Source organism: Ctenopharyngodon idella, chromosome 10 (assembly GCF_019924925.1).
Source record: "Ctenopharyngodon idella isolate HZGC_01 chromosome 10, HZGC01, whole genome shotgun sequence".
In the NCBI taxonomy this organism is placed as follows: Eukaryota; Metazoa; Chordata; class Actinopteri; order Cypriniformes; family Xenocyprididae; genus Ctenopharyngodon; species Ctenopharyngodon idella.
Window position 1 is genome coordinate 46,485,056 of NC_067229.1, and position 24,427 is coordinate 46,509,482.

Here is a 24,427-nt window from a genome sequence, read left to right on the forward strand (position 1 = left end):
CACCACTGGAGTGGCCTCGTGGAGCAGGCCCAACTGAGCCACAGGGGATGCTGCTGCCATAAGACCCATCAGTCTGCGACATGAACCTACATGGACTAGACTCCCTGTTCAGAACTGACTCAGACAGGTCCGTAATGACTGAACATACACGGGAGACAGATGTGCCTGTATTGTGCGAGAATCCAAGTCCACGCCTAGAAAAGTCATTTACTGATGTGGCAGCAGTACATTCTTTTGCAGGTTTACGCGTAATCCTAGGCTCCTCAAATGATCGAGTACCAAGTCTCGATGAGGTATCGCCAAATCCTGTGATCGAGCTAATATCAGCCAATCGTACAGGTAATTCAACATCCAGATGCCCTAGAGCTGCAACGGGGCCTGAGCCGCTCAAACGTTTTGTGAACATTCGAGAAGCCAGAGCCAATCTGAATGGAAGAACACAGGATTGGTAAGCTTTGCCCTCGAAAGCAACCTGAGGAACTTCCTGTGTCTCTTGACGATCTGGATGTGGAAGGATGCATCCTGTAGATTGATAGTCACAAATGAATCTCTGGTTCGAATATGAGACAAAATGGACTTTATCGTCAGCATCTTGAATTTGCTCACTCTTGAGCGCAAGATTTAGGTGACAAACCACCATCCCTTTTGGGCACAACAAAATAACAGCTGTAGAAGCTCGACTCCATCTGAGTGGGGGGTATTTCTTCTATAGTTCCTTTCTCTAGGAGTGACAAAATCTCCTTATTTAAAGCTGAGACCTCCCAAGGACACACCGTCGTGCGAAGAATCTCGCTGAAAGGAAGAGGTCCTGGGGGCCTGAGAACGAGAGACCTTGGCTGTCAAACTCATGTCTATCCATTTGCATTGCTGTGAGCGAACTGGTGGATGAGACCTAGGACCCCAGTCCCTGCGAGGGGGTTCCAAAGGCGATGACTCACTCCTCTGCACCTCACGGGGACGCTGTAGAGGAGCACAAATGAGCTGCAGGTGGCTGCCTCTCGACCTCCCTAGACCTGCGTGGGATGAGCTGGCGAAAAACAGCAGACTGCTGCTTGGCTGTCTGAAATTTTTCCACCACAGCAGTAACAGATTCTCCAAACAGGCTGTCCTTGGACATGGGGCCGTCTAAAAGAAAAGTTTTGTCCTTTTCTTTGATGTCAGTTAGAGTAAGCCAAAGATGGTGCTCAACTGCCACCATTCCCACCATGGACCTGCCTATTGCCCGAACAGTATGCTTGGTAGCTCTAAGTGCCAAGTCAGTAGCCCATCTGAGCTCCTTAACAGCCTCTGGAGTCAGGCCTTCTCCCTCATCCAGCTCTGTAAGCACATCTGCTAAATAAGCTTGAAGCACAGCCATAGAATGAAGAATGGGCGCTGCCTGTCCGACGGCCATCCAAGATTTCCAGACTAAAGCAGAAGTAATCCTACACGGCTTGGACGGCAGAAGGGGACGTGAGTTCCAAACTGGAGCCGAATTCGGCGCGATATGGGGTGTGAGAGTCTCTTCCACTACCAGCATCACCACGTAGCCATGCTCTGCCAAATTGGAAACAATGGGATGTGTAATGCATGCTGAAAAGAGCTGCTTCGAACTTCGACTTCGAAAAGACTTCGAAACCTCTTGGTGGAGATCTTGGAAGAAGGGTAGAGGCTTAAGGGGCTGGCCTGGGGTGCGGCTAGTCAAAAATCAGTCATCCAGTTTCGACTGGGCCTGATTTTGAGTCGGCTCGCTGTCCCATTCTAGCCCCAGCTTGTCTACAGCATGAGTAATTACATCCAACAACTCGTTATAAGATGGGGAAGTGCATTTCTCCTGTCCGCTTGGAGGGAGAGAACTGCACAAATCACTCATAAGCTTACTGCTTACTGAAGGAAATGAAATCTGATGAAATTGTGCTGATATGGGCATACGTGACTTATTTCTCTGGGCAGTGCTAAGCGCTACTGGCCAATAAATGGCGTGATGGTATAAGGGCTTCAGACATTTGTCACACCGGAGGTGTTCCCATAGCGACAGTATGCAGTGTTGAGTGAACCTATGAAAGGGAACTGACTTTTAACCAAGTGTGCCGCACAAGTCCTGAAAAGCCAAAATGTTTCGATCGCCCCCAGGTGGCTGGTCCAAGTATAGGTCATAAACCCCACCCTCTCCATGTAATCTAATGGGACATGAGACAAACTAAACAATTAAATTACTCTTCAAATAATTTTTTTCTAAAGATGATTTGTCATTTTATGTAGTTTTATCACGTTGATGTAAGTTCAAGTGTTAATTTTTTTTAAATAAAGTTGGTTTTAGTTAATTATTTGATGCTATAAAAACGGGAGTCTGACATGTCATGATTGATAGCTTCTCTAAGCAAACTGAGGCACCAACATACTTTTTCGGGGCATTCGGGAGGAGATTGGAGCTATAACTTTAATTTCTACATTTTCCATAACTGTTTATTTCACAGCGACATAATGGGCTGTTCTGCAGTAAACTGTACTAACCGATCTGCTTGTGATTTACTCTACGGGAGTGTGGGAGGACCTTGATACCGCGGTTCCACTTCGCTCACTACTGTGGTCCCAAATCAGCGCAAGATATCGGTGCCATATTGGGACATTGGTGGCTTCACTTTTCTACAATGGAAGAGAGTGAAGGTGCGTCGTCCATCTCTTTGTCTATGCTTTTAACTTATAAACCTTTAAAGACAGCTTTACTGTGAGCTACGAGGTTGTTAATCTATGATATTTACTTCTGTTGAACCCAGTCAGCCTACATTATTTCAACTTATTTTTTAAAATAATCGTGTTGAACAGCGGAATTTGTGAAAAACTACATTACCTATGATGCCGTACAGTCGAAAGAGGTCTTTAGCTCCACCCACTCCCATGAAGCACTGCGAATGACGTAATCAAAGTTTATAATGTTATGATTCACCTCATAGCTGGTTGGCTTGGTTCATGACTTATAATGCTTTAACGAAAACTTTTTTTAAATCCCTATGGGGAAAAATGAATGGAAAAAATACTTCTTGAACAGCACTGCTGATAAAGGGGGTGGGCACTGTTGCACTCTATACGGCCATATTTTCTTTAGACCAAATAATTTTTTTATTATTATTATTATTTGCCATACAACAAAATAATTAAATCACTAAAGCTCAAATGGCATTTTTGCAAGTGCATTTAGAAAAAAAAAAGTAATAATAAGGGCCATATGTAACACAAATAATGCACATTTCTCCAATGAAGTAAGATGGATCCAAAATAGTTTATATACAAAACGCGTATGCAAAAATGCTAGCAGCATTTTGCAGGTTCTTCGGAGAGATGTAGGAAATTTAATGCAGATTTATCACTCACATCAAGTTTTGCAATAAAGATTTTATTCTCTATATTTCATTTGTGATTAGTTTTGTTATATATATTGTTCACTTCACAGTTTTCCTCTGAAACACTTCCTCTGTTCTGTTATCTGCTTTAACATGTATTCATAATGGCACGATTACCCTGTAGCTTCCACCTGCTCTCAGCCTTTCAAAGCTCAAAATCTGTCTGTGACACTCCCTCTTCTGGATTTTAGTGGTAGGACATGGATACACTCACACTGATTACAAACTCTGCATAAAACTTTCTGGATTAGATATACATCATGGATATAGGAGACAAATTTGTTCTTCATGAGATCAGAAAAGTGTCTGAAATTTGATCAAAGTCAGTCTTTCAAATTTCAAAATTGTACGACATAAACAGTCATTTTATGTCTGCAAATGTTTGTTCATTCAACAGTTTCTTTGCAATTTTGTTAGATATTTGTCTAAAGAGCATGCAATTGAATTCAAACTGGTTCATCAGTTAATGAGAAGAATATTAATTCACTGGTTTTTCCAAAATAAAAAAGAAGGCAATTTCAAACAAAGATCGTAAATGCAAGCAGTAAATTTGTTCAGAATATGTGTGTAAAATTATAGCTCAAACTGAACAACAGCTCTAAGCCGTTGCTAATGAATAAATAAAAATTAAGTGTTATCCAATAAAATAATCACACGGGGGAAAAAAATTGAAAACATTTATTAAATGCCTTATTGATTTATTTTGCTTATGCAGTAGAAAATGTCTTAATTTAGTCATAAGCTCAGGGAGAGTATTACAAATAAATATGTTTCTTGCACTGAAAAGGCAACATAAAATGATAATCAAATTTATGGAGTATTGAATAACCAGTAACAAGTCAGTATTCCAAACAGACAGTGAAAAATATGCAATAAATGTTTAGAAATAACGCAACAATTGTTTAAATAAAGGCACTATATATATATATATATATATATATATATATATATATATATATATATATATATATATAAATATTTTTTTATTTTTTTTATTTTATTTTTTTTATTCATTGTGATGAAAATATTTATATAAATATAATATGTACCGTTTTGGTTAATACATTTTTTGAAGGTTGTCTCACATAGATGCGTTATATAGAGTATATATTGGCAGGCATCATTTACATTTAAATGAATATATATCCTACTGTATAATGTCAAAACCACACACTGTGGCCCTGTCCCAAACGGCACCCTTTATGTTCACTTTTTTTGTGATTGCGTGCGAGTGTATAAGTCCATGAGACTGTGTAGAATGTCCAATTTGTCATTTTAGGCTTTAGTAACATCACCAGTGCCCCCTTTGAATACACTTTTGCCAAACTGTGGACTTTTTAATGAACTGCGAGAGCTTAGGATTTGGGACAGGGCCAGAATATTATCACAGAACTATAATTATTCCTCAATTTTCTTTCCTAGAAGTTTCATGCAGATTCTCCTAAAGGATCCACTGAACACGGGGCTTGAAAAGTAATAGACGATGGGATTGAGTACGCTGTTGAAGTAGGTAAAGCAGACGGTGGTTTTAAACGCATCATTTGCCTCGCTGAAATAGTGGCATTCATTATACCAGAGCTTCAGGACATACATGGCAATACGTGAGATGTTGCTCGGGAAGAAACATATGATGAAAACCACAGCCACTGCTAAGATAAACTGCACTGCCCTCTTGATTTTGCCCTGTGTGTCCACCGTCTTACTCTTCAGCTGCCATGTAATGCAGGTTGTGCAGTAGATTACAATGGCCGTCGGTACAAAGAACTGGATAACGTAGAACACATTGTGCCAGGTGAACCGTGAATTATTCCCAAAGCAGATGTTGAAGCTCTCGCACTGCGTGTGGTTGTTTAGATAGTAGAAATGTTCGTCTGTTAACAGGTAGACAGTCATGGCTATAATGAGAACCCAAAGGCCAACAGACACCCACAGGGCGTAGCGCACACCCATGCGGTTGATGCGGTTGAGAGGGTGGACGATCTTCAGGTATCGATCCACGGCGACGGCAGTGAGGAAGAATATACCGCCGGCTCTGTTCGTGGCCAAAAGAAACAGCAAAATACGGCAAAAAGCGTCTCCGTAGACCCAGTCCTTGCCCCTGCGGTAGTAGTCGGCCCTGAAAGGAAGGCAGAAAAGGACCAATGAGTCCGCCAGAGCTAGATGGGCAAGATAAATAGAACTGGGCTTCCAGGTGTCCCTGTGGTAGAAGAACATCGAGAGGGCGAGGACATTCCCCATAAGGCCCAATATGAATTCCGTGAACATTACAGGGGGAAGGAATTGGTCCAGCATGGGTGTTTCATAAGTGCAGCACATTGAGGAGTTGTTCATGATTATGATGCTGCTGTGAAACTAGACAAAAGTCGGAGAACTTCAGATCTTTTCACTGTTTCGTCTCATATGGCAATGATTCCCATGAGACTTGTTCTTAAGATGTTTGCTCACATGCAAATGGTGTAGCTGTAAGCATGCACATGGACAACAAAAAACCCAGGTGTGATAAGTAAATGGTCTCGAGAGGAATTTGTGCCTCTTATGAATTTAATAATCACATCGCGCTGCAAGTTGGGACTCTCCAAAAGCACCATTAAAGTGATTATGTGTAGGATACTTTACACTTGGGCATACAATGAAAAACTGAACAATACAATTAACAAAGAACTTTTTGTTTTTGTTGAACATGATTTTGCATGTTTTGTTTTTCCTGATGGAAGTGTTTGGATGAATCTCGCAAAGAAATGTTCAGGTTATATTTTTAAAAATTCAAAATTATTATATATTTTTTTTAAAAATAAAAATAACTTTTATGATTAGAAAGGTTTTTTTTTTATTTTTGCTTTGTGACATTTTAATGACAATTAAGCACATTTTTAATAAAAAAGCAAATATTTTATAAAATAAGCAGATATTAAAGTACAAATACTGTCATGATGTAAATAATTGTTCTTTACAAATGTACTTGAAACATTTTTTTGATATAGTAATGAGAACAATTTTTTTTCACATTACAGTATGCTACTGAAATTTGAGAGGGCCATTACTTGACATTATTGTCAATAAATGTAGCTCTTTGATTATGGGGTGAAATATAATCTGGGAATTTATTTTTAAATATATATTTTTTGATATTATAGTAATGAGAACAAGATTTTTTTCGCATTACAGTATGCTACTGAAATTTGGGAGGGCCATTACTGACATTTATTGTAAGTAAATGTAGCTCCTTTTATTTTGGGGCAAAATATAACAAGGGAATTTATTTTTAAATATATATTTTTTCATATTATAATAATGAGAACAAGATTTTTTCACATTACAATATGCTACTGAAATTTGTGAGGGCTGTTATTGACATTATTTTCATAAAAATGTCACTGCAAAAAAAAAAAAATTTTTATTCATGCAAAATATGTTTTGTTCTTTTGAAATTTTTAGTAGGCAAAAGCAGGTAAAAATTGTTTGCTATGCATCCAAAAATATACCAACCAAATAAAATGTTTTATTATACCAACTGATCTCTCATATCTGGTTTAATTATACTTAATTTAATAATTAAGTATAATATGAGTATGAGTAATATAATTAAGTATAAAATAATAATGAGATAAGTACAGAAAAAAACTGCAACAACTAGAACAGAAATAAAAAGAGAAAGTACATGACATAGATACTAGAAATTGAAGAAAATAAGCAGAAAAAAAAAAACAAATGGCAAAATTTCAGACAGAACATTTCAACATCACCAAGAAAACAAATGTTTTCTGTTTAGTTGTGAAGGCAGGATATTTTATGGAGATGCAGGGGGAGAGGGTTCCAGCATCTAGGGGCCGTTGCGCTGAAGGACCTGCTCCCAATGGAGAACATTGTGAATAAATTGGTACCAGAGGATTTGAGAGACCATCAGACTGAGCAGGAGTTTATGAATCTAATCAGCGGGGGTCTTTGAACTGCTTACTGTACGCAGCTGTGAACTATTGGCATTGGAAGAGTATAGGAGTTATATGTGCGCGTTAGAACTTTTTGTAGAAATTTGTGGCATTTCTGACATTTTAAATGGATGTTGGCAAACATAAAAGGATTTTCACCACCTACTGGACTAAAGCGAAGAAGAGAAATGGCAGCCGCTGTGATTTTTTCTGTACTATGGCTTAAACGTCACGTTGTTTTTCAACAGAACCAATTGGAGCACTTGGAAAATGATCAGCAAGCCGCATGGATATTTTGCAGACACTTTTGGGTGTTTAATGAAACAGTAAAGTAAGTCACAATTGTAACACAGTGTACTGACATTGTATTGAATTCACCCTACTGGATATTCCTTAAATGATCTCCATTTTATGTTTTGCAGAAAGCCTAATGGGTTTGGAATATGAGGGTGAGTAAATTATTATTATTTAGCAAACATGACATATGAATACAGTTTCAAAATGCATTTGTAAATCAAACTAAAGGCCACAGTGTTGCATTGGATAAAAGATGATAAAAGAAACGATATACAACAGAAGTGTGTCGAATGAGACCGAAATTTATTAGTCTATTGTTTGCATGTGTGAAATGCTTTGAGTCACATCATTCCAGACATTTGGCAACCAAGTGACAAAGCAGCTATCAAGAACTGAAAAACCCCAAGGATGAAGCCGAGTCCATGGAAATTCTATACAGTAAATAAAATAGATATAAAAGGGCTTTATGTCGATGTGTACATTTGGCCAGGTTTGCTGTGTCACGTCGCATCCGTTTCAGTAAAAGTGCATATGGGGCTTCACTTTTTGACCTCTCCAAGATCGTCGATGCTGTCGTCATCCACCTGTCGGATTAGAGAATATGTCAAGAAAAGCTCTGATAATGGTTCATCTGGTTGGATTTAATGCTGGGATCTGGGATGTTTGTTCACCTCAGGCCACTTTTCCTGGATGACGTCGATGATGTCATCTGTAAAGTCTCCCTGAATGATGATTTCATCATCTGCTGTCACTGAGGCACCGCAGGAGAATTTCTGAGCAAAAAACCTCTGCGCCTCCTTAAGGTCGATGTCTGATGTGGACCACAGAATAAGTTACCACAGGGTAAAAATACATGACAAACATTAAGACAGACTATTAGCTACAATCATAGCCTTACCGAAAGTGGCCAAGCCACACACCCTCGTGACGTATTTCTTTTTAGCTCTTGGGATTTTTGCTATCGTGACTTTTTGAGGGACGGTCTTCTTTTTCTGTTTGATCTGACCTCTTCCACCTGCAAAGGGAATAAAAAAAATAATACAGACTTTCATAGCCAGAAAAAAAATCATGCCAAATGCCAGTGTTGCTTTTGTTAACAAACTATTAAAAACTGTTTTCAGTAATTGAAAAATATAAAATATAAATATTAGGTGAAAAACTTAAATTAGAAATGTTGCATTGGCAACTAACTGAAGTAAAAGTTTAAGCTGAAGTACTAAAATTGCTTCGGTTGCTCAACAACAACAAAGCTGGAGAATCTCACGCAGCCAAAATGAGGATTGTCAGTAACGGTGTTCAGCCTTACATTGTTCAAACCGGAGTCGACACTGATGGAGAGACTCAGGAAGAAGTTACACCTTTTAAAATGAAACTGGACATTTCTGAATGGTTAGTGGATAAATTTATGTAGTTGCTGTGGAGTTGATTCAACTCATTGACTAGCATGTGCCGTCATGTTAATCTTTTGTGCGAATCCAGCGTTGAATTGACGGCATGGCAACAACACTACTACAACAACTCTTCCTCTTCTCTAAAGCAGCCCAACAAGGCATAGACAGGCTTTATGTAAATGTTAGGGTTAGTGATGTCACCAACCCAGGAAGAAGCTCATTGTAGTCCCTACCAGCCGTTTGTTGTAGTCCTTAAGCGATTTCTGTAAAAGGAAAATATCTCCCTTTGCATTGAACTTTGAGCGTCGTAACTTTGCAGATGTTGTTTATGCTCAAACAGCAACATTACACACTAACTAAAGTTAAAGTCAAATCATAATCAACCACCCCTTTAAGAGATTTAGGAGAGTTTTGGATGTGGCGTGCAATGCCACTGGAAAAGTGACGCAGATTCAAACTTGGGAGCACCATCGTGAGCATATGCAAATGCTTATGTTTATAGATGTCTATATATAAAAAATGTCTAACCTCTCTTCTGTTTCTTCTTCTCCTCTTCCTCTCCTGCAGGGGGCGCCTCTCCACCACCACCACCACCTCCTCCTCCTTTTGTTTCCTGTTTGGGTGCTGTACCTACACACAACAGCAGTGACTTCAGTTGTCAAAATACTGGCAAACTGATACAGCAGTGCATGTCATAAAGATGCAGACCAAATATGCACCCCCCAGTGTCCAATATGAAAAAAAAATACACTCAGAGATCAAACATTCCTACATGAGGCAAAACAGCTGACGGCTCAAAAGCACTATTGTGACTTTATATGAAAGTTGCTGTGAAAGAAAATCGACTTACCAAGAGTCAGTTTAGCAAACACATCAGGAAAGTTCTTCTCAAGCCACTGTTTGCATTTGGCTGGCTCAGGCATGTACTCGCAGTACTAGCAGAGCAAAGCAGACACGTTTTATTAATTCACTTTCTACCAACATACTCATATGAAGTTTTCACAGAATAATTCTTAAAAAAACAAAACTGTACATTAAGAATCAAGTAATAACAAATAAGTGATCATTTTTAACATGTCATGTACTCACCTCTACTGGCAGGGAACACACTGCAAGTAAAAGAGGACAGAAATTACACGGCTGTGAACCAAAATATTAAAGGAATAGTTCACCCAATAATTGTAATGGCACTTAAAACTGACCTGACGTAGGCGCACCGTAAGCTCAGATGAGAATTGACAAACGCGGAAGCACAGAATAGAGCAAAACAAAATGCCGGTGTCATGACAAATCGGGTCCTCCCTTGAAATCCGGTCTCCACAAACTGTCAGTTGATTATCCGAAGTATATATGAATTATATTAATTTAAAATATGCATAACTTACTATATAATGTGTATGAAAATAAATTAGTGCAAAATAAAACCAATTGAACGTAATTTCTTACACTTGATTAACTGTTCATTAATAAAAAATAATAATAGCCTATTAAGCGAACAATTAAACATCATTTATTTGTATTATTTATAACTAAATATTTGGACAGTTAACAATTAATTTAACACAATTACATTAAAGATGATTGTGAATACATGTAGAGTAAGTGCAAATGTGTGTATAAACTAAGCTATCAGGCTAATTGTGTATCGTCTAACTAATACAGACATAAATGGTCATTATAATGTAGTTGAAACAGCATTTATCATAACATGATTTTGTAGGAATTGTAATAAGATGCTAAATAGAGCAATTTGAACCAAAGGGGTCTTAACGGAGACCCGATTTCAGGGGGGGACCCATTTTATCACAATACCATTAGAAGTCTAAAACGAAAAGTTTCAAAGAAAAATGTCACAGGTTTCGATATAAGAGAAGAGGAGCTACGCCATACGTCAGGTCAGAGGTCACTCTTCCGCCAGAACTAGACTCTCGCACCGCCGTTGCCAGAAGCCAGTGATTACAATTTATAAAGTTTTAAATATAGATATATTTTCTTACAAAATCCCATCGCTTCACTTCAGAAGGCATTTATTAACCCACTGGAGTCGTATGGATTACTTTTATGAGCTTCAAAAACTTGGGCACTATTCAATGCCATTATAAAGCTTGGAAAGAGCCAGGATATTTTTAATGTAACTCTGATTGTGTTCGGCTGAAAGAAGAAAGTCATATACACCTAGGATGGGTTGAGAGAGTAAATTATGGGATAATTTTCAGTTTTGGGTGAACTATCCCTTTAAGAGAATAACATTTAATTTAAAAATTAGCATTTTAAATGTAGTGCATTTTCCCAAAAATACATGTATCATGTATTTTCTCACCTCCACAGTAGAGAACTTTCAGTGGGTATTTTGCATCTGGGTCGGCCCGATCCCCTTTATTTTCTGGTAAACCTGACTCTGCATTCTCAGTAGTAGCCATATTACATGAATCTGCACAAACCATACAGAAGGGTTATTTCACATAACTCAACCAGCGGATGCACAGTGAGAAACAAACTGATACATGATGATAGCTTAAATTCTAAACTATCACGCAAGAAAGAAAAAGAAAAAGAAAAAAAAAAGCACATACTCATCACACACAGCTTGAGGAAAGTGTTTAGTTTGCAAAAAAAAAAATTGCCAAAATCAACAATATGGTGCCTTCATGACATGCATACAGAAATGTGGTCCGTCTAATGATGATTATAATTAATTTACAACAGATATAACAAACTACGCATCAGGCATAAGCTGTTGGGTTTAAAGTAAAACCTAGTGTACTGCCATAACCAAAAATGAGCATATCTGTCCATCTAATTACAAAAGGCCCATTTGACAGCAGAAAGATCTTCCACATGTGCACTATTTATCAACCTTGAGGAAATCGTTATAATAGTTTTAAATTCATGAAACTCTCAAAACGTTCTATTTTGGTTCATAATATCACAAAACGCATCAAGCGCATGTAAACATATAAAATGTCATGTAATAGCAGCACCCTAGTGGTGCTTTAGAGATACTAACCAGCACACTAAGATCAGATGCAATGGGTCTGATCAAAGCTTCTTCTTATTACACTAATAAATGCATGCAGATATAGTTTTAAAATAATTTAGAGCCACTGACAGTGACTTAAATCATGAAGCCTCCGCACAATGATCATCCATCCACACCATTGAGCACCCATTCATTAGCCACCACTGCTAATCACAGCTCTCCTACAGCAGCCACGCGCTCAAGCTCATACATACCCCGTCGGTATAATCTCAGTACAACTTGCTTTTGAGTAACACCTTGATCATTATTACATTAACTCGTACGGGTGTTCTTTAAAGGGTGAAAGAGTTTCACTGACTGTTGCTCAGCACACCTTCACTGTCTGATTTGGCTTTGGGTCCTGACAACGCCTCTCTGAGGCACAGCAACAACTGCGTTTGCGCCTATGCCGTATTGCGTACATACTTCGTGGTGGAGTATTTTAAGGTAATAGTGAATTAATAATTTTAATATAGGCAAGATATTGTTTAGATAAGGCATTTTATGTAATTTCATAAAATTAATACGTATAAAGTTATTTTTGAAGGAATCTTTTAAACTAGGCATCGCGGTGGACGCCTCGTTCAGCGCAGATCACAACATGCCGTTTGAGAATTCCGAACATAATCACCCGCGTCTTGTCACATATACATTTCAAAGTGATTCTGAATTAAATTTTTTAATTGAACTTTTTTTGTCCATTTTTATAAATTAATCGTGGGTTTGGATTAGGAATTAGGATCTTTACATTACATTTATTTGTTTATTTTTAATCCCGAGTGTCTTGTTTACACTTAAATAATGGATCTTTAAAAACAATTAGACTGAACTCTGTGCCATAATCAGACAGCGATACTGTGATATTGTGCATCGGGATGATTTTGATGCTGATGTTTTGTTCATTTAAAGTGAAGTTAGATGTAATTTGAGATATTTGTCAGTGTTATTAGTTTGTCCAATGTGAGATGTGATGATGGAGGGTTTAAAAGACAGAAGAAACTCTAAAACTCCTGGAAGTTTTTCGATATCAAAAGGTGATAAACGTCATGCAAACAATAGTGAAATTCAAAACATGATGATTATTAGATTACATTAAGTAACTTAATGATTTTACAGGATATCCAGAGGAGCCCTGGCACAGTACTCCTGTAAAAAAGGTTGGTTGGTTGTTTTTAAATTGTTTTATGTACAATATTACTCATTAGTGGATGAGGTGAGTGAATAGTGAAGGACCACCTGAACATATGCCAAATCCTATTTAAAAAGCATCCCATGATGTTGGTTGAGAGGGTGTATTATGGAACTGGAATATAGACAATAGATGTCAGCTTTGAAAAAAGCTAAAATAATTTGTATTCATTTGTTGGACATTTTTAGTCATATTTATGTTTCCCTTTCATTTGTGTTATTTCATTGTTTTGATGAATTTATGATTATTCTAAAATGTGGAAATTAGAGATAATAAAAAATGAGTAGTGGCCTAAATTCTGAAAAAACCCTAAAAACCATAAAAAGTAGTTTCCCCCACTTTTATTGTAAATCTTGCATACTTTTTACACTTTTAATGTGTATCGTTTTGCATTTTTTATATTGCACATTGTAGATTGTCTCTATATTGCGATGTGTAAATGTTCTTTGTATTTATTGTAATTGTGATTTCTTGTTGAGCAGTTGCATTTCAAATTCAACTTTACACTTCTTGGCAAATAAAAGAGATTTGATGCTCATTTTATGATACTCATTTCTAGAATCTTTTTGCTGCTAACGAGACCCCAGATGTTTCCTACACCAGAACGAGACCAGCAGCACTGAGTTTGCACGATCTCTCAAAACCAACGTCCTCTTTTTCATTAACGCAGAATTTCCAGGTACAGTAACACGTTTTGTTTGAAATAGCTTAAAATGATTTCCCACATTTGCTGCTTATTGCTTGATAATTCCCATTTCATTTTAAAACTGGTTTGGATGGGTTTGTGGCTTATTAACTAAGTATTGGCTCATTTTTGTGACGTTACTAGACACCAGATAATGGGTTGGAGGCCTCTACAATGCAGAGGCAGCGGCTGGAGCTGCAGCTTCTCATTGCAGAATTAAAGGACCGCGACCAGGAGCTCAATGTCATGGCAGCCGCCCATCACAAGCAGCTGCTGTCCTGGGAGCAGGACCGTCAGAGAGTGCTGATCCTGGAACAGAGATGTACCCGACTGGAAGGTGAGAGTGAATCCAGTGTGAAGTTCAATTTTGAACCAAAAACACTAATTTAGTTTTAAAAGATTAGTTCACTTCAGAATTCAAATTTCCTGATAATTTACTCACCCCCATGTCATCCAAGATGTTTATGTCTTTCTTTCTTCAGTCAAAAAGAAATGAAGGTTTTTGAGGAAAACATTCCAGGATTTTTCTCCATATAGTGGACTTCACTGGGGTTCAGCGGGTTGAAGGTCCAAATGTCAGTTTCAGTGCAGCTTCAAAGGGCTCTACACGATCCCAGACGAGGAATAAGGGTCTTATCTAGAGAAATGATCGGCCATTTTCTAAAAAAAATTTAAATATTATATACTTTTTAACCACAAATGCTCATCTTGCACTGCTCTGCGATGCGCCACACATTATGTAATCACGTTGGAAAGGTCATGCGTGACGTAGGAGGAGGTAGGGCGAAAAACTCCATCTTATTTTCTGCTCCAACTTCAAAATCATCCGACATCGTTGTTTTACCTTTTTTTGAAAAGGGAATTTGACTTAGTCTTTGCACGAATGCTTTGTAAACACTGGATCGTACTTTCACCTACGTCACTCGTGACCTTTCCAACATGATTATGTAATGTGTGGTGCATCGCAGAGAAGTGCAAGACAAGCATTTGTGGTTAAAAAATGTATAGTTTTTTTTTTTTTTTGAAAATGACCGATTGTTTCTCTAGATAAGACTCTTATTCCTCGTCTGGGATCGTGTAGAGCTCTTTGAAGCTGCACTGAAACTGACATTTGGACCTTCAACCTGTTGGTAACTGTTGAAGTCCACTATATGGAGAAAAATCCTGCAATGTTTTCCTCAAAAACCTTCATTTCTTTTTGACTGAAGAAAGAAAAACATCATGACATGGGGGAGAGTAAATTATCAGGAAATTTTAATTCTGAAGTGAACTAATCCTTTAAATGACCATTTCACTTTTTTCTGTCAATCAAACAAGTTGTTTTTGATAATGTACCTTTTAAGACCTCTGAATTAAACACTTCAGCCTGGTTTCACAGACAGGGCTTAGATTAAGCGAGGATTAGGCCTTAGTTCAATTAGGACATTTAAGTAGCTTTTATAAAAGTTCACTAGAAAAAAAAAACATTAATGGTGTGCATCTTGAGACAAAACAATGGCACTGACATATTTTAAGAGATATTAAGATACTTTCAGTTAAAACAGCTCAAACATGCATTTTAGTCTGGAACTAGGCTTAAGCCTCGTCTGTGAAACCCGGGGTCAAAGTATAGTGCTTAAAGTTTCAACACATTGCTCTTTTTGAGCATCCCGACCAGTCCAACACAGCAACATTGTCTTGACCAGTGTCTCAAATGCTGTAGAAATAACAGACTTTTATGGTGCTCTTGGTTGTGATGTCAATACCAAGACATTTTCTGAATTACCCATTTTTGCAGCTTAGTTTCAATAAATAAATAAGTTTAAATAAGTGGACTGTATCATTATCATTATGCATTTATTTGATCAAAAACAGTAATATTGTGAAATATTACTACAATTTAACAGAACTGATTTGTATTTTAGTATATTATAAAATGTAATTTATTCCTGTGATCAAAGCTGAATTTTCAGCATCATTGCTCCAGTCTTCAGTGTCACATGATCATTCAGAAATCATTCTAATAAGCTGATTTGCTTCTTAAGAAACATTTCTGATCATTATTATCAATGTTGAAAACAGTTCAGGATTCTTTGATGAATATAAAGTTCAAAAGAACAGCATTTATTTGAAATTCAGTTTTTTTGTATAACATTATAAATGTCATTACTTTGACTTGTCATCAATTTTGTCCATCCTTGCTGAATAGAAATAGTCATTTCTTTAAATGTGTATTGTATTTGACTGTTCATGGTTGCCTAGATGAGCTGGAGAAGCGTAATGAGGTGATCAGAACTCTCAGTAGGCGGACGAAGGTGGCGGAAGCGAGAGAGAAAGACTCGCACAGAGAGCTCAACAGCACCCAACAGCAACTACACGAGCTGAGCCGGAGACAGATGAACACCAGCAGACACGAGCAGGACTTGGAGGTGAAGTTCAAATCTTTTTTTAAAGGATTAGTTCACCCAAAAAGGAAAAATCCGAGAAAGGTACAGCGAAATCTGAGCCTATTTTTGCGGTCTTTAGTACCTTTCTGGGCCTTGAAAGTGGTAATTAAATTGCATATACCCCTCGGATTTTGTCAAAAAATATCTTACAGGTGTGGAACGACATGAGGGTGAGTAATGACTAATTAATGGCAGAAATTTTAATTTTTTGGTGAACTAACCCTTTAAGGCCGAGCCTTTAGCTTAGCATGTCCCATATCCTGATCGCATCTTCTCACATTATTGTCTTCTCTCTTGAAATGACACTCATAGGAGAGGAACCAGAGTCTGAACTCCACGGTCATGATCCTGTCATCACAGGTGGGGCAGCTGCAGGTGCGCGAGGAAGAGCTCAGCTCCATGCTCAAACTGAAGGTAGCAGAAACTCGAACACTCACACACACACACACACACACACATCCTTTATCTTATATCCTTTTAATCAGACACATTAATCTAAGTGCCTTTTTTTTATCAGGATAAAGATGTGATTGAGGCCACAAATCACATTTTAGAGCTGTCTGGTCGTCTTTGTGACCTAGAGAAATCACTTGAAGAGCTGCGAACACGTGAGAGCAAAACGCTGCGAGAAATGGAGGAACACAAACACCGATTCAGAGAGGGCAGACATGAAAACACACAACTTAAAGGTAGACGGTGTTATTTAACAATCTCAGAGTCATGATTGTGTTCTCTGAGAATCCTACCATGCTTTCTTCTGTCTCTTGCTCACTGTAAATCTGTTATAAGAAAAATAAAGGTGCTGGATGCTGTTGGTATGTTTCATTTTTTTATTTTTTTCTCAGCTGAGCTTCAGGAAAAAACCATTGAGAACAACAGCCAGAGAGAAGAACTCATCCGCTTAAAGCAGGAAAACCAACTGCTAAAGAAAGAGATCACTGCCGTTGAACTTCAGAGGATAAGTATGTCACTACTGTTATGTTTAATAGTGTAATATAGGCTCAGTTTCAAACTCTAGTGGCTACCTAGACAGCATCATAGGCATGTTTCGGGACACAGTTCCAATAGTGGGCAGCTAAATTGTGCAGGCATAATACTTGATTTTGGCCAAATTCTAAGGAAACATGGCATGTATCCTTCACGAATCAGGCAGTTCCAGAATGCATCACATTTTGATGTGAGTAAAAATAAATATTTTTGTTCAGCACTGAAAGGTATTGATAGAAAATTGTTTCATTAAAATCATTAAATTTTTGCTTATTTGTATTGTATTTGTTTTTATTTGATTATTTGGTTGCTATCAAAATGTTAACATTTGTTAATATTTCAATAATTGAAGAACACATTCGTATGTTCACGGTTCTCTGATGCTGTTTAATAGTCGCCTGACTTGCATGTAAACAAATAAAATATTTAGTCTTCTTAAATATATTCAAAAGCATTTAAAATTTTTAACATTAAAAATTAAATTAAGTGTTTTAATTTGACATATTAATGATTTAATTAATTATTAGCTTTTTATCAACTCACGAACCCCCTGCAGTTTTCCATTTTGGGGAAACCCTGTTTTACAGTAGATGGTACTGGTAGCTACTGTATGTAGACAATAGACAGAGAGGCTCTGCTATTATTTCAGAGTTTCAAGTAACTGTGCATGACTGATAATAATACATTTTTAAAAATCTGAAAATGTATTAGCTTTCCTAATGGTATTGACTGTTTCAGACTGTTGCAGAAATGAGAGTTTTAAGGGTATGTTTTGAAAAATATGTTCAAAAAGGGGTTAAATTCTCAGTAAATGTGTTAAATTAATGTTCACAAACACTTAAGACCTTGTTATTAATGCCTAAAAAGGAAATTTGTTGATGTAAATCCTTTTAAAAATGTTTTAAAATGGTTCGGAATAGAGCCAAAGAGTGCATCTGTTGAAACCTGCCAATAAAACAATTATAATAAACAGCAATAATACCTAAACAAACACTAATTGGTGCAGAAAACATATTTTATAGTTGTTTCAAGAGTGTTTATGCTAAATGTTTTAAATGAATGGAGGTTGTTGTGTCTGTTGTCCAGATGAAGATAAAAGCTGGAGGGATGAATTACTTGAACTGTCCCGATCAAAACAAGCTCGAGCTGAATCTGAGCTGGTCTGTCTGCGGCAGGTAATGCTTTTTCAAAACTCCCTCTTTTTTTTATTGTCCAATGTCAGCCAGCATTCATTTTTAGAAATCTCTGTCTTTCCCATTTGTTCTTCTGGAGCGGTTTTTCCGGTTTGTCAGCATGCATCTAAGACTGCCTGCATTCCTTTTCCATGACTCGGTCACTTAACTTGGTCGTGATCTTTTCTAAAACAGCACAAGTAATCTTTTATCAGTTTGAAACAAACTGTTATGTTTTTCTGTGTTTTTAAAAAATGAATTATAAAAAGGTCCTTGATTCTTGTTCAAAGCCATTATTTAGTCTACAAACATACACCTGTGACATCATTACATAAATAATAAAATAAATGTTTTTATGGACTAGCCGTTTATTGTAATTGTTAGAATTTCCGAGGATCAGTATTCTCCCCTAAAAGTGATCAGGCAGACCAAACCGTAAGTCATAGAGACTTGAAACTTTGAGGGCTGGTAGTACTCACACCGTCTACAACGTCACCAAAGCTCGCACCAATCAGCCTGATGGTGGCGCTGCTGTGATCGAAAGTACATATTGGCTCATCACTCCTAAACCGTTCATCGCAGGCTCAAGTGTCTAATATAGTTGGAATTCTTAGCTCAAGATGAACAAAACGCGCGTCTCGATTCAGAAATTTGAGCAATTTTGGTGAAATTTGGGATTTGGGATTTCCTGAAAAATCTACTTTTTACGAACTAGTTGTGGTTTTTCGCTCAATCGGAACCACCAGTGCAGTAAGATTCTCTGGAGTCTGATTGTCAATAGATATCCAAAAAAATAAAAATAAAAAATTTCCATTCACGTCCACAACGGGATGGCAAAACGTTCGAAGTGGGCGTGGCCACTTTTACTAAAACGCCAATATCCCTCTTGAACGGAATGAGATAATTTCAGCAAATTTGATACACCCATGTACAGGCTCGGTCTGTGGTCGCGTGAGAAAGGACGTGGTGACCGGCCACTTGGTTGGCGCTATAAAATGAAAAAATTGACTGACTGATTGAAAACTGACATGCGGTGTCTTTGTCCAATGTGCTGCGATTGTCTTCCAGGACATTTTTGCGTATCTCGAAAAACATGGCCTCCGTCGGCCAATGAAATTTAAGCGGCTGTCAGACAAGGTAATGGAGGCCAATCAGAACTAAACTTGCTGAGCCTGTTTGACTCGCGGTCCTAGAGCCCTGTGAGAAATTGGAAAGAAATCGGCCATTACTTTCACTAACTAGTCCTAGGTTTTTGGCTCAACCTCGATAACTGTGAAAAAGCTTTAAAACATATTTCCTTAGTAAACTGTCTGTTTGTCCATCTATGATCTAGATGGTTTCAGGATTACTAAAGAGAACATAATACTTTTTTACGCTTGTCCTTAAAGGCCTTGAAGCGCTTGAACCCCGATAATTGCTGCTTGCAGCTATATTTTCCTTTTAGCTATTTTATATATATATCAGTTAGTTATTTTATGTATAGCTTGACCCAACCAATCAGCATATCTGATGTTTAAAATTTAGCTGTCCTAACCCTGCCAAGACCACATTTGGTCAGTTTTTTTTTTTTTATCACATTAGACTTGGTAGCCCCGCCCTCCATGAAATCTCATTGGTCCATAATCCTGCTCCACATTACTGTATCTACAGCATCAGTTATGTTCTGATTGGTTATGATTTGCTTCAAACCTAGTTAGAACATAATGAATGACTGATAGTGTAACGATTAATGCATGTATTTGTGACAGGTGTGTGAAAACCAACAGAATGACCTCCAGCTGCTGAAGCTGAACTTGGAGAGTGCCAGAGAGGCACTCCGACATCATGAGGGTCAAAGGTCACGTGAGAGGTGGGTTTTTAGCCACTGGCTTTACTTCTGTCCAGACCAGTGTTAATTTAGTATTTTTATATACTATTATATTCATCAATGTTATAAATATCTAATATTATACATTTTTTCGTGCTTCAACTTATTTCAGTTGATTGCCATGGCTAATTTTCATTTTAGTTTTCTATGAATATATTTATATTTAGTTTTATTTCAGCTCTGTTTCAATTTACAAAAAGGTTAAGGATAATAACCCTGGTCCCGACGTCTTGAGTTATGAATGTTATTGTGTTTGTAGGGCTGATTCTGGTTTAGGAGCCAGTCATGTGCTAGAATACAGTGATCATCAAGGGACAGAACTAGAAACAGGGCTAATGTCCACCCTGTGCCACAGCACAAGCAAAAATCCCCCATCAGTTTTAACGCAACATCCTTGTGTCGAAATGGAAACGCAGACTGACTTTGCCGCAACTTTGAGCGCCACAAACCATGAAGTCGCAGAACAGTCAGCCGTAGAGGGAAGTTGCTCAGGCGCCAACTGTGTTAACAACACCTGTACAACTAACCGGTGTGATGTCAATGAACAAGAGAAAGAAACGAAGGAAAGAGCGAACAACTGTGTTGAGTTGTCATCCCAGTGCGCTCCTCCAGCTCTCTGCTGTGATAACGCTGTTAACCTGGATTTAATGGCTGTCATTGACTATGATGCGGAGACAGGAACTCCTGTCTGTGTTGTCGATCTGGATATCAGTCCAAGATTCTCTTGGTAGGATTTACTAGCTTTATCTTGTGAGTTAGATTGTAGTCATAAGTAGGCCTGCATAGAAAGATCTGCAGATTTCCACAGAATCCAAATGCAAAGTTTCTTGTTTAGGATAAAAGAGTCTGGCAGATGCATTTATCCAAAGTGAATTACATTGCATTTAAGGTATACATTTGATTTCACCAGTTCATGCATTCCCTGGGAATCAAACCCATGACCTTGGCGTTGCTAGCTGCACATAGGAATGCTAAAAGTGCATACTTAATGTCAGTAGAATTTTTCCTTTTTGGTCGTTTATTGAAGATGAAACGTGTATTTCATGTGCCTCAAGCAGCACAAAACAGAATATAGTGCAACAGTCGGTTTCCCAATGTAAAAATCCTATTAGTTTTCTCCGCAGAGGAATTGATTTTTGAAGATAACCTATAAACCTTTAATATAAAAACTGTTAATTGATGGCATATGCTTTATATATTTATTATTTCACCTTATTTATAAAATAATCATGTTTAACAGCGGAATTCCTGGTGAGAAACTACATTACCCAAAATTCTGCAAAAAAAATCTCCACCAATCAGAAAATCAAAACAAGCGAATCAAAAGAGCTCTTTAGCTCCGCCCACTCACATGAAGCACTGTGAATGACGTAATACATTTGTCGTATATTTGTGCATATTTTGCGATAAACTTAAAAAAATTGGTTCTATATACATTAATCAACATATTTAAATCACTAGTTTTATATTTATCCATTGTGTTTATTTCAATTATGTAATTCGCAATGCTTTGATTGTAGTTCTTTTCCTCTTTAAAGCCGTTAAGTACACAATAAGTCTTATACCTTTTGTCTTTTTGTCCGATTTTCAAATACGCTTTTGCTTCAAATCTAGGTTTGTAATGTTGTGATGCGCCTCGTAGCTGGTTGGACTTTTTAAAAATCCCTGTGCGAAAAATACCTCCAGAACCAAGGCCACTATAAAAGTGAGCTGTTGCACTATTGCCAAAATAATGTCTTCCATTGTCTTCCATCTGAATTTGAATAATTTGATAATGTTTCCAGTGTACTTTCAGCTCTATTTTACCATGTTTTACCATATTAAAATTCATTGCGCTAAAGTTTGTAGATTTCTTTGCAGATTTTGTGTGGGCATGTTTTGAAAACAATGCTAATGTTGTTGGCCTGATAATAATCGTGCCTTTCTCTTTGTTAACTAGCGCAGCAGATCTGAGCCTTCACCTGGACTGCCCCTCCCCCTGTCACCAAAGTAGGCGGAGCTCTGTCAGTTTACCCGATTCTACAATAAGCATTGAACTCTGTGGCAATGAGGTAGCCCACCACAACAAACACTTTACATACATTGTTTTTATCAGGGATATGATTGTTCTGTATTTATATGGATTTCCATATTTTACAACCTGAAACTGAGTTATCATGCATAAATCAGAGGAAAGAAAATTGCTACATTTTCATATACATTTAAATTGCTTTTATTTGTTCTGTAAAATAATAATAATTATTATTATTATTATTAATATTAAATAATATTTTGACAGTACAATAGTATTACTGCAATAGTAATACATTTCTTTTATAAAAATTAAAAGAAAAGAAATATGTTATAATTGCGATAAAGTACTGTACTGTACATAATTAGTATTTATTAATAGTAATAATAATAATAATGATTATTATTATTATTCAAAATATATTTTTTATTTTATCATTATCATATTTTATTATCATTATCATTTTATTATTTGATAAAAATATATTCTGAATAATTATTATTATTAATAAATACTAATTATGTACAGTACAAGTTTATTGCAATTATATTTCTTTGATTTTAATTTTTATAATGTAAATAATAAAATAAAAATACAATTTTGATTAAAAATAATTATTAAATACTCATTTTTACAGTTCAATAGTGTTATTGCAATAATATATTTCTTTGATTTAATTTTTATAATTTAAATAATAAAATAAAAATAGTATTTTGAATAATAATAATAATAATAATAATTAGTAGTAGTAGTAATAACAAATACTAATTTGTACAGTACAATAGTTTATTGCAATAACAATATATTTCTTTGATTTAATTTTTATGATGCAAGTAAGAATAAAATTAAAATAGAATTTTGATTAATAATACTAATATTGTTAAATACTCATTTTTACATTACAATAGTATTATTGCTATAGTAATATATTTCTTTATTAATTTCATGTTTATAATTTAATAATAAAATAAAAATAGTATTTTGATTAATAATAATAGTTATTATTATAGTCATATTAGATAGGATCTTTATTTCTCCTTAGCTGATCACATGCGTGATTTAGGCATATTTAAATGAAAAGTATCCATGTTATCGACCTCTGTATTTATCGCATGTATATTTTCATCTCACGCAGGATGGCTACAGCTCATCCACAAGCCGTTTACAGCGTCTGCTGGCTGAATCCCAGGAAATGGTGGCAAGTTTGGAAAGCTCTGCCAAGAAATCTGTCAGCCCAATGAAATCTCCATGCCCCACAAACTGTGATTCTGGTTGTCACCTCCAAAATAACCACGGCAATGGCTGCCACTCCCAAACCTCCACCCATAGCCAAGAGGGCAGCCAAACAAGCAGGGTATGTCGCTTTAAGAGGATGTAGGCTGATTACTTATTACATCACATTTGCATTATTATTTAATGCATAATATAAATGATGCTTCAAGATTAAACTGCAACTAAATGGTATTTTCTCCTTAATTTCCTAAAGGAAAGTGACTCCCAGATGAAAAGCAGCACACATTTGCTACAAGGAAGCAAGTAATCCATAGATCCACGAGAACCGGCGGATCCCCGTTCATCTTCTCCCTGCTTCTGAAAATAAATAAATTTTTGGCAACCAAAGAGTTTTACAAAGCTAACAAGTAATTTTTACAGATACGTTTTTAATCAAAATCTATTTTTATGATATGTGTACTAAAATAAGCATTTGTGATTAATCCCACACAAAGCACTACCTCTGACTGGACAGATGTAAAGACTGTTGTTATTTATAAACTACTTTCTTGGAGTGTTAAACCTGTCCTACGAGATGACAATGGTGTTGGTTGTTTTTTGTCATTCCAGTTTTTTCTGTCATCTAACCTGTTTGGTTTCAAAGATAATGAACTGTGATGTGGCTCCAGTCTAGATCATTGTGTTTTACACCTGAAATGCAGTGTAATTCTCACAGTAAGGGCAAGGAGCCTTCAGCCTTTTCAAAAGACACTGAAACACAGTATATTTGCATAATCTCAGGACAATTAAGAGAACAATAAAGGTCTTTACATGCTGCCAGTTGACATGGTTGACACTGGAATAC

General features: G+C 36.8%; 3 protein-coding genes across 6 annotated transcripts; 1 reads left to right on the top strand and 2 right to left on the bottom strand.

The window, feature by feature from the left end:
- Positions 1-4,376: 4,376 nt before the first annotated feature.
- On the bottom strand, positions 4,377-7,674 carry LOC127520998 (hydroxycarboxylic acid receptor 2-like). Its single transcript, XM_051909825.1, has one exon. The coding sequence runs from the start codon at positions 5,709-5,711 to the stop codon at positions 4,779-4,781; it is 933 nt and encodes a 310-aa protein (XP_051765785.1). The 5' UTR covers positions 5,712-7,674; the 3' UTR covers positions 4,377-4,778.
- Positions 7,675-7,885: 211 nt separating this feature from the next.
- On the bottom strand, positions 7,886-12,410 carry denr (density-regulated protein). Of its 3 annotated transcripts, none has more exons than XM_051909842.1 (8): positions 12,333-12,410; positions 11,315-11,425; positions 10,084-10,103; positions 9,845-9,929; positions 9,523-9,624; positions 8,502-8,618; positions 8,275-8,414; positions 7,886-8,187 (listed from the first exon to the last, which is right to left on the bottom strand). In XM_051909842.1, the coding sequence occupies exons 2-8, from the start codon at positions 11,412-11,414 to the stop codon at positions 8,143-8,145; spliced, it is 609 nt and encodes a 202-aa protein (XP_051765802.1). In that variant the 5' UTR covers positions 11,415-11,425; positions 12,333-12,410; the 3' UTR covers positions 7,886-8,142. The 3 variants fall into 3 exon arrangements, with proteins under 3 accessions (XP_051765802.1, XP_051765800.1, XP_051765803.1); XM_051909840.1 differs by having other exon boundaries at positions 12,229-12,404; XM_051909843.1 differs by having other exon boundaries at positions 12,348-12,367.
- Positions 12,411-12,580: 170 nt separating this feature from the next.
- ccdc62 (coiled-coil domain containing 62) lies at positions 12,581-24,407 on the top strand. Of its 2 annotated transcripts, XM_051909821.1 has the most exons (14): positions 12,581-13,047; positions 13,130-13,170; positions 13,762-13,881; positions 14,032-14,224; positions 16,129-16,295; positions 16,626-16,727; positions 16,831-17,002; positions 17,159-17,275; positions 18,387-18,475; positions 20,221-20,321; positions 20,599-21,066; positions 22,279-22,390; positions 23,486-23,704; positions 23,837-24,407. In XM_051909821.1, the coding sequence occupies exons 1-14, from the start codon at positions 12,984-12,986 to the stop codon at positions 23,888-23,890; spliced, it is 2,019 nt and encodes a 672-aa protein (XP_051765781.1). In that variant the 5' UTR covers positions 12,581-12,983; the 3' UTR covers positions 23,891-24,407. The 2 variants fall into 2 exon arrangements, with proteins under 2 accessions (XP_051765781.1, XP_051765782.1); XM_051909822.1 differs by lacking the exon at positions 20,599-21,066.
- Positions 24,408-24,427: the final 20 nt, after the last annotated feature.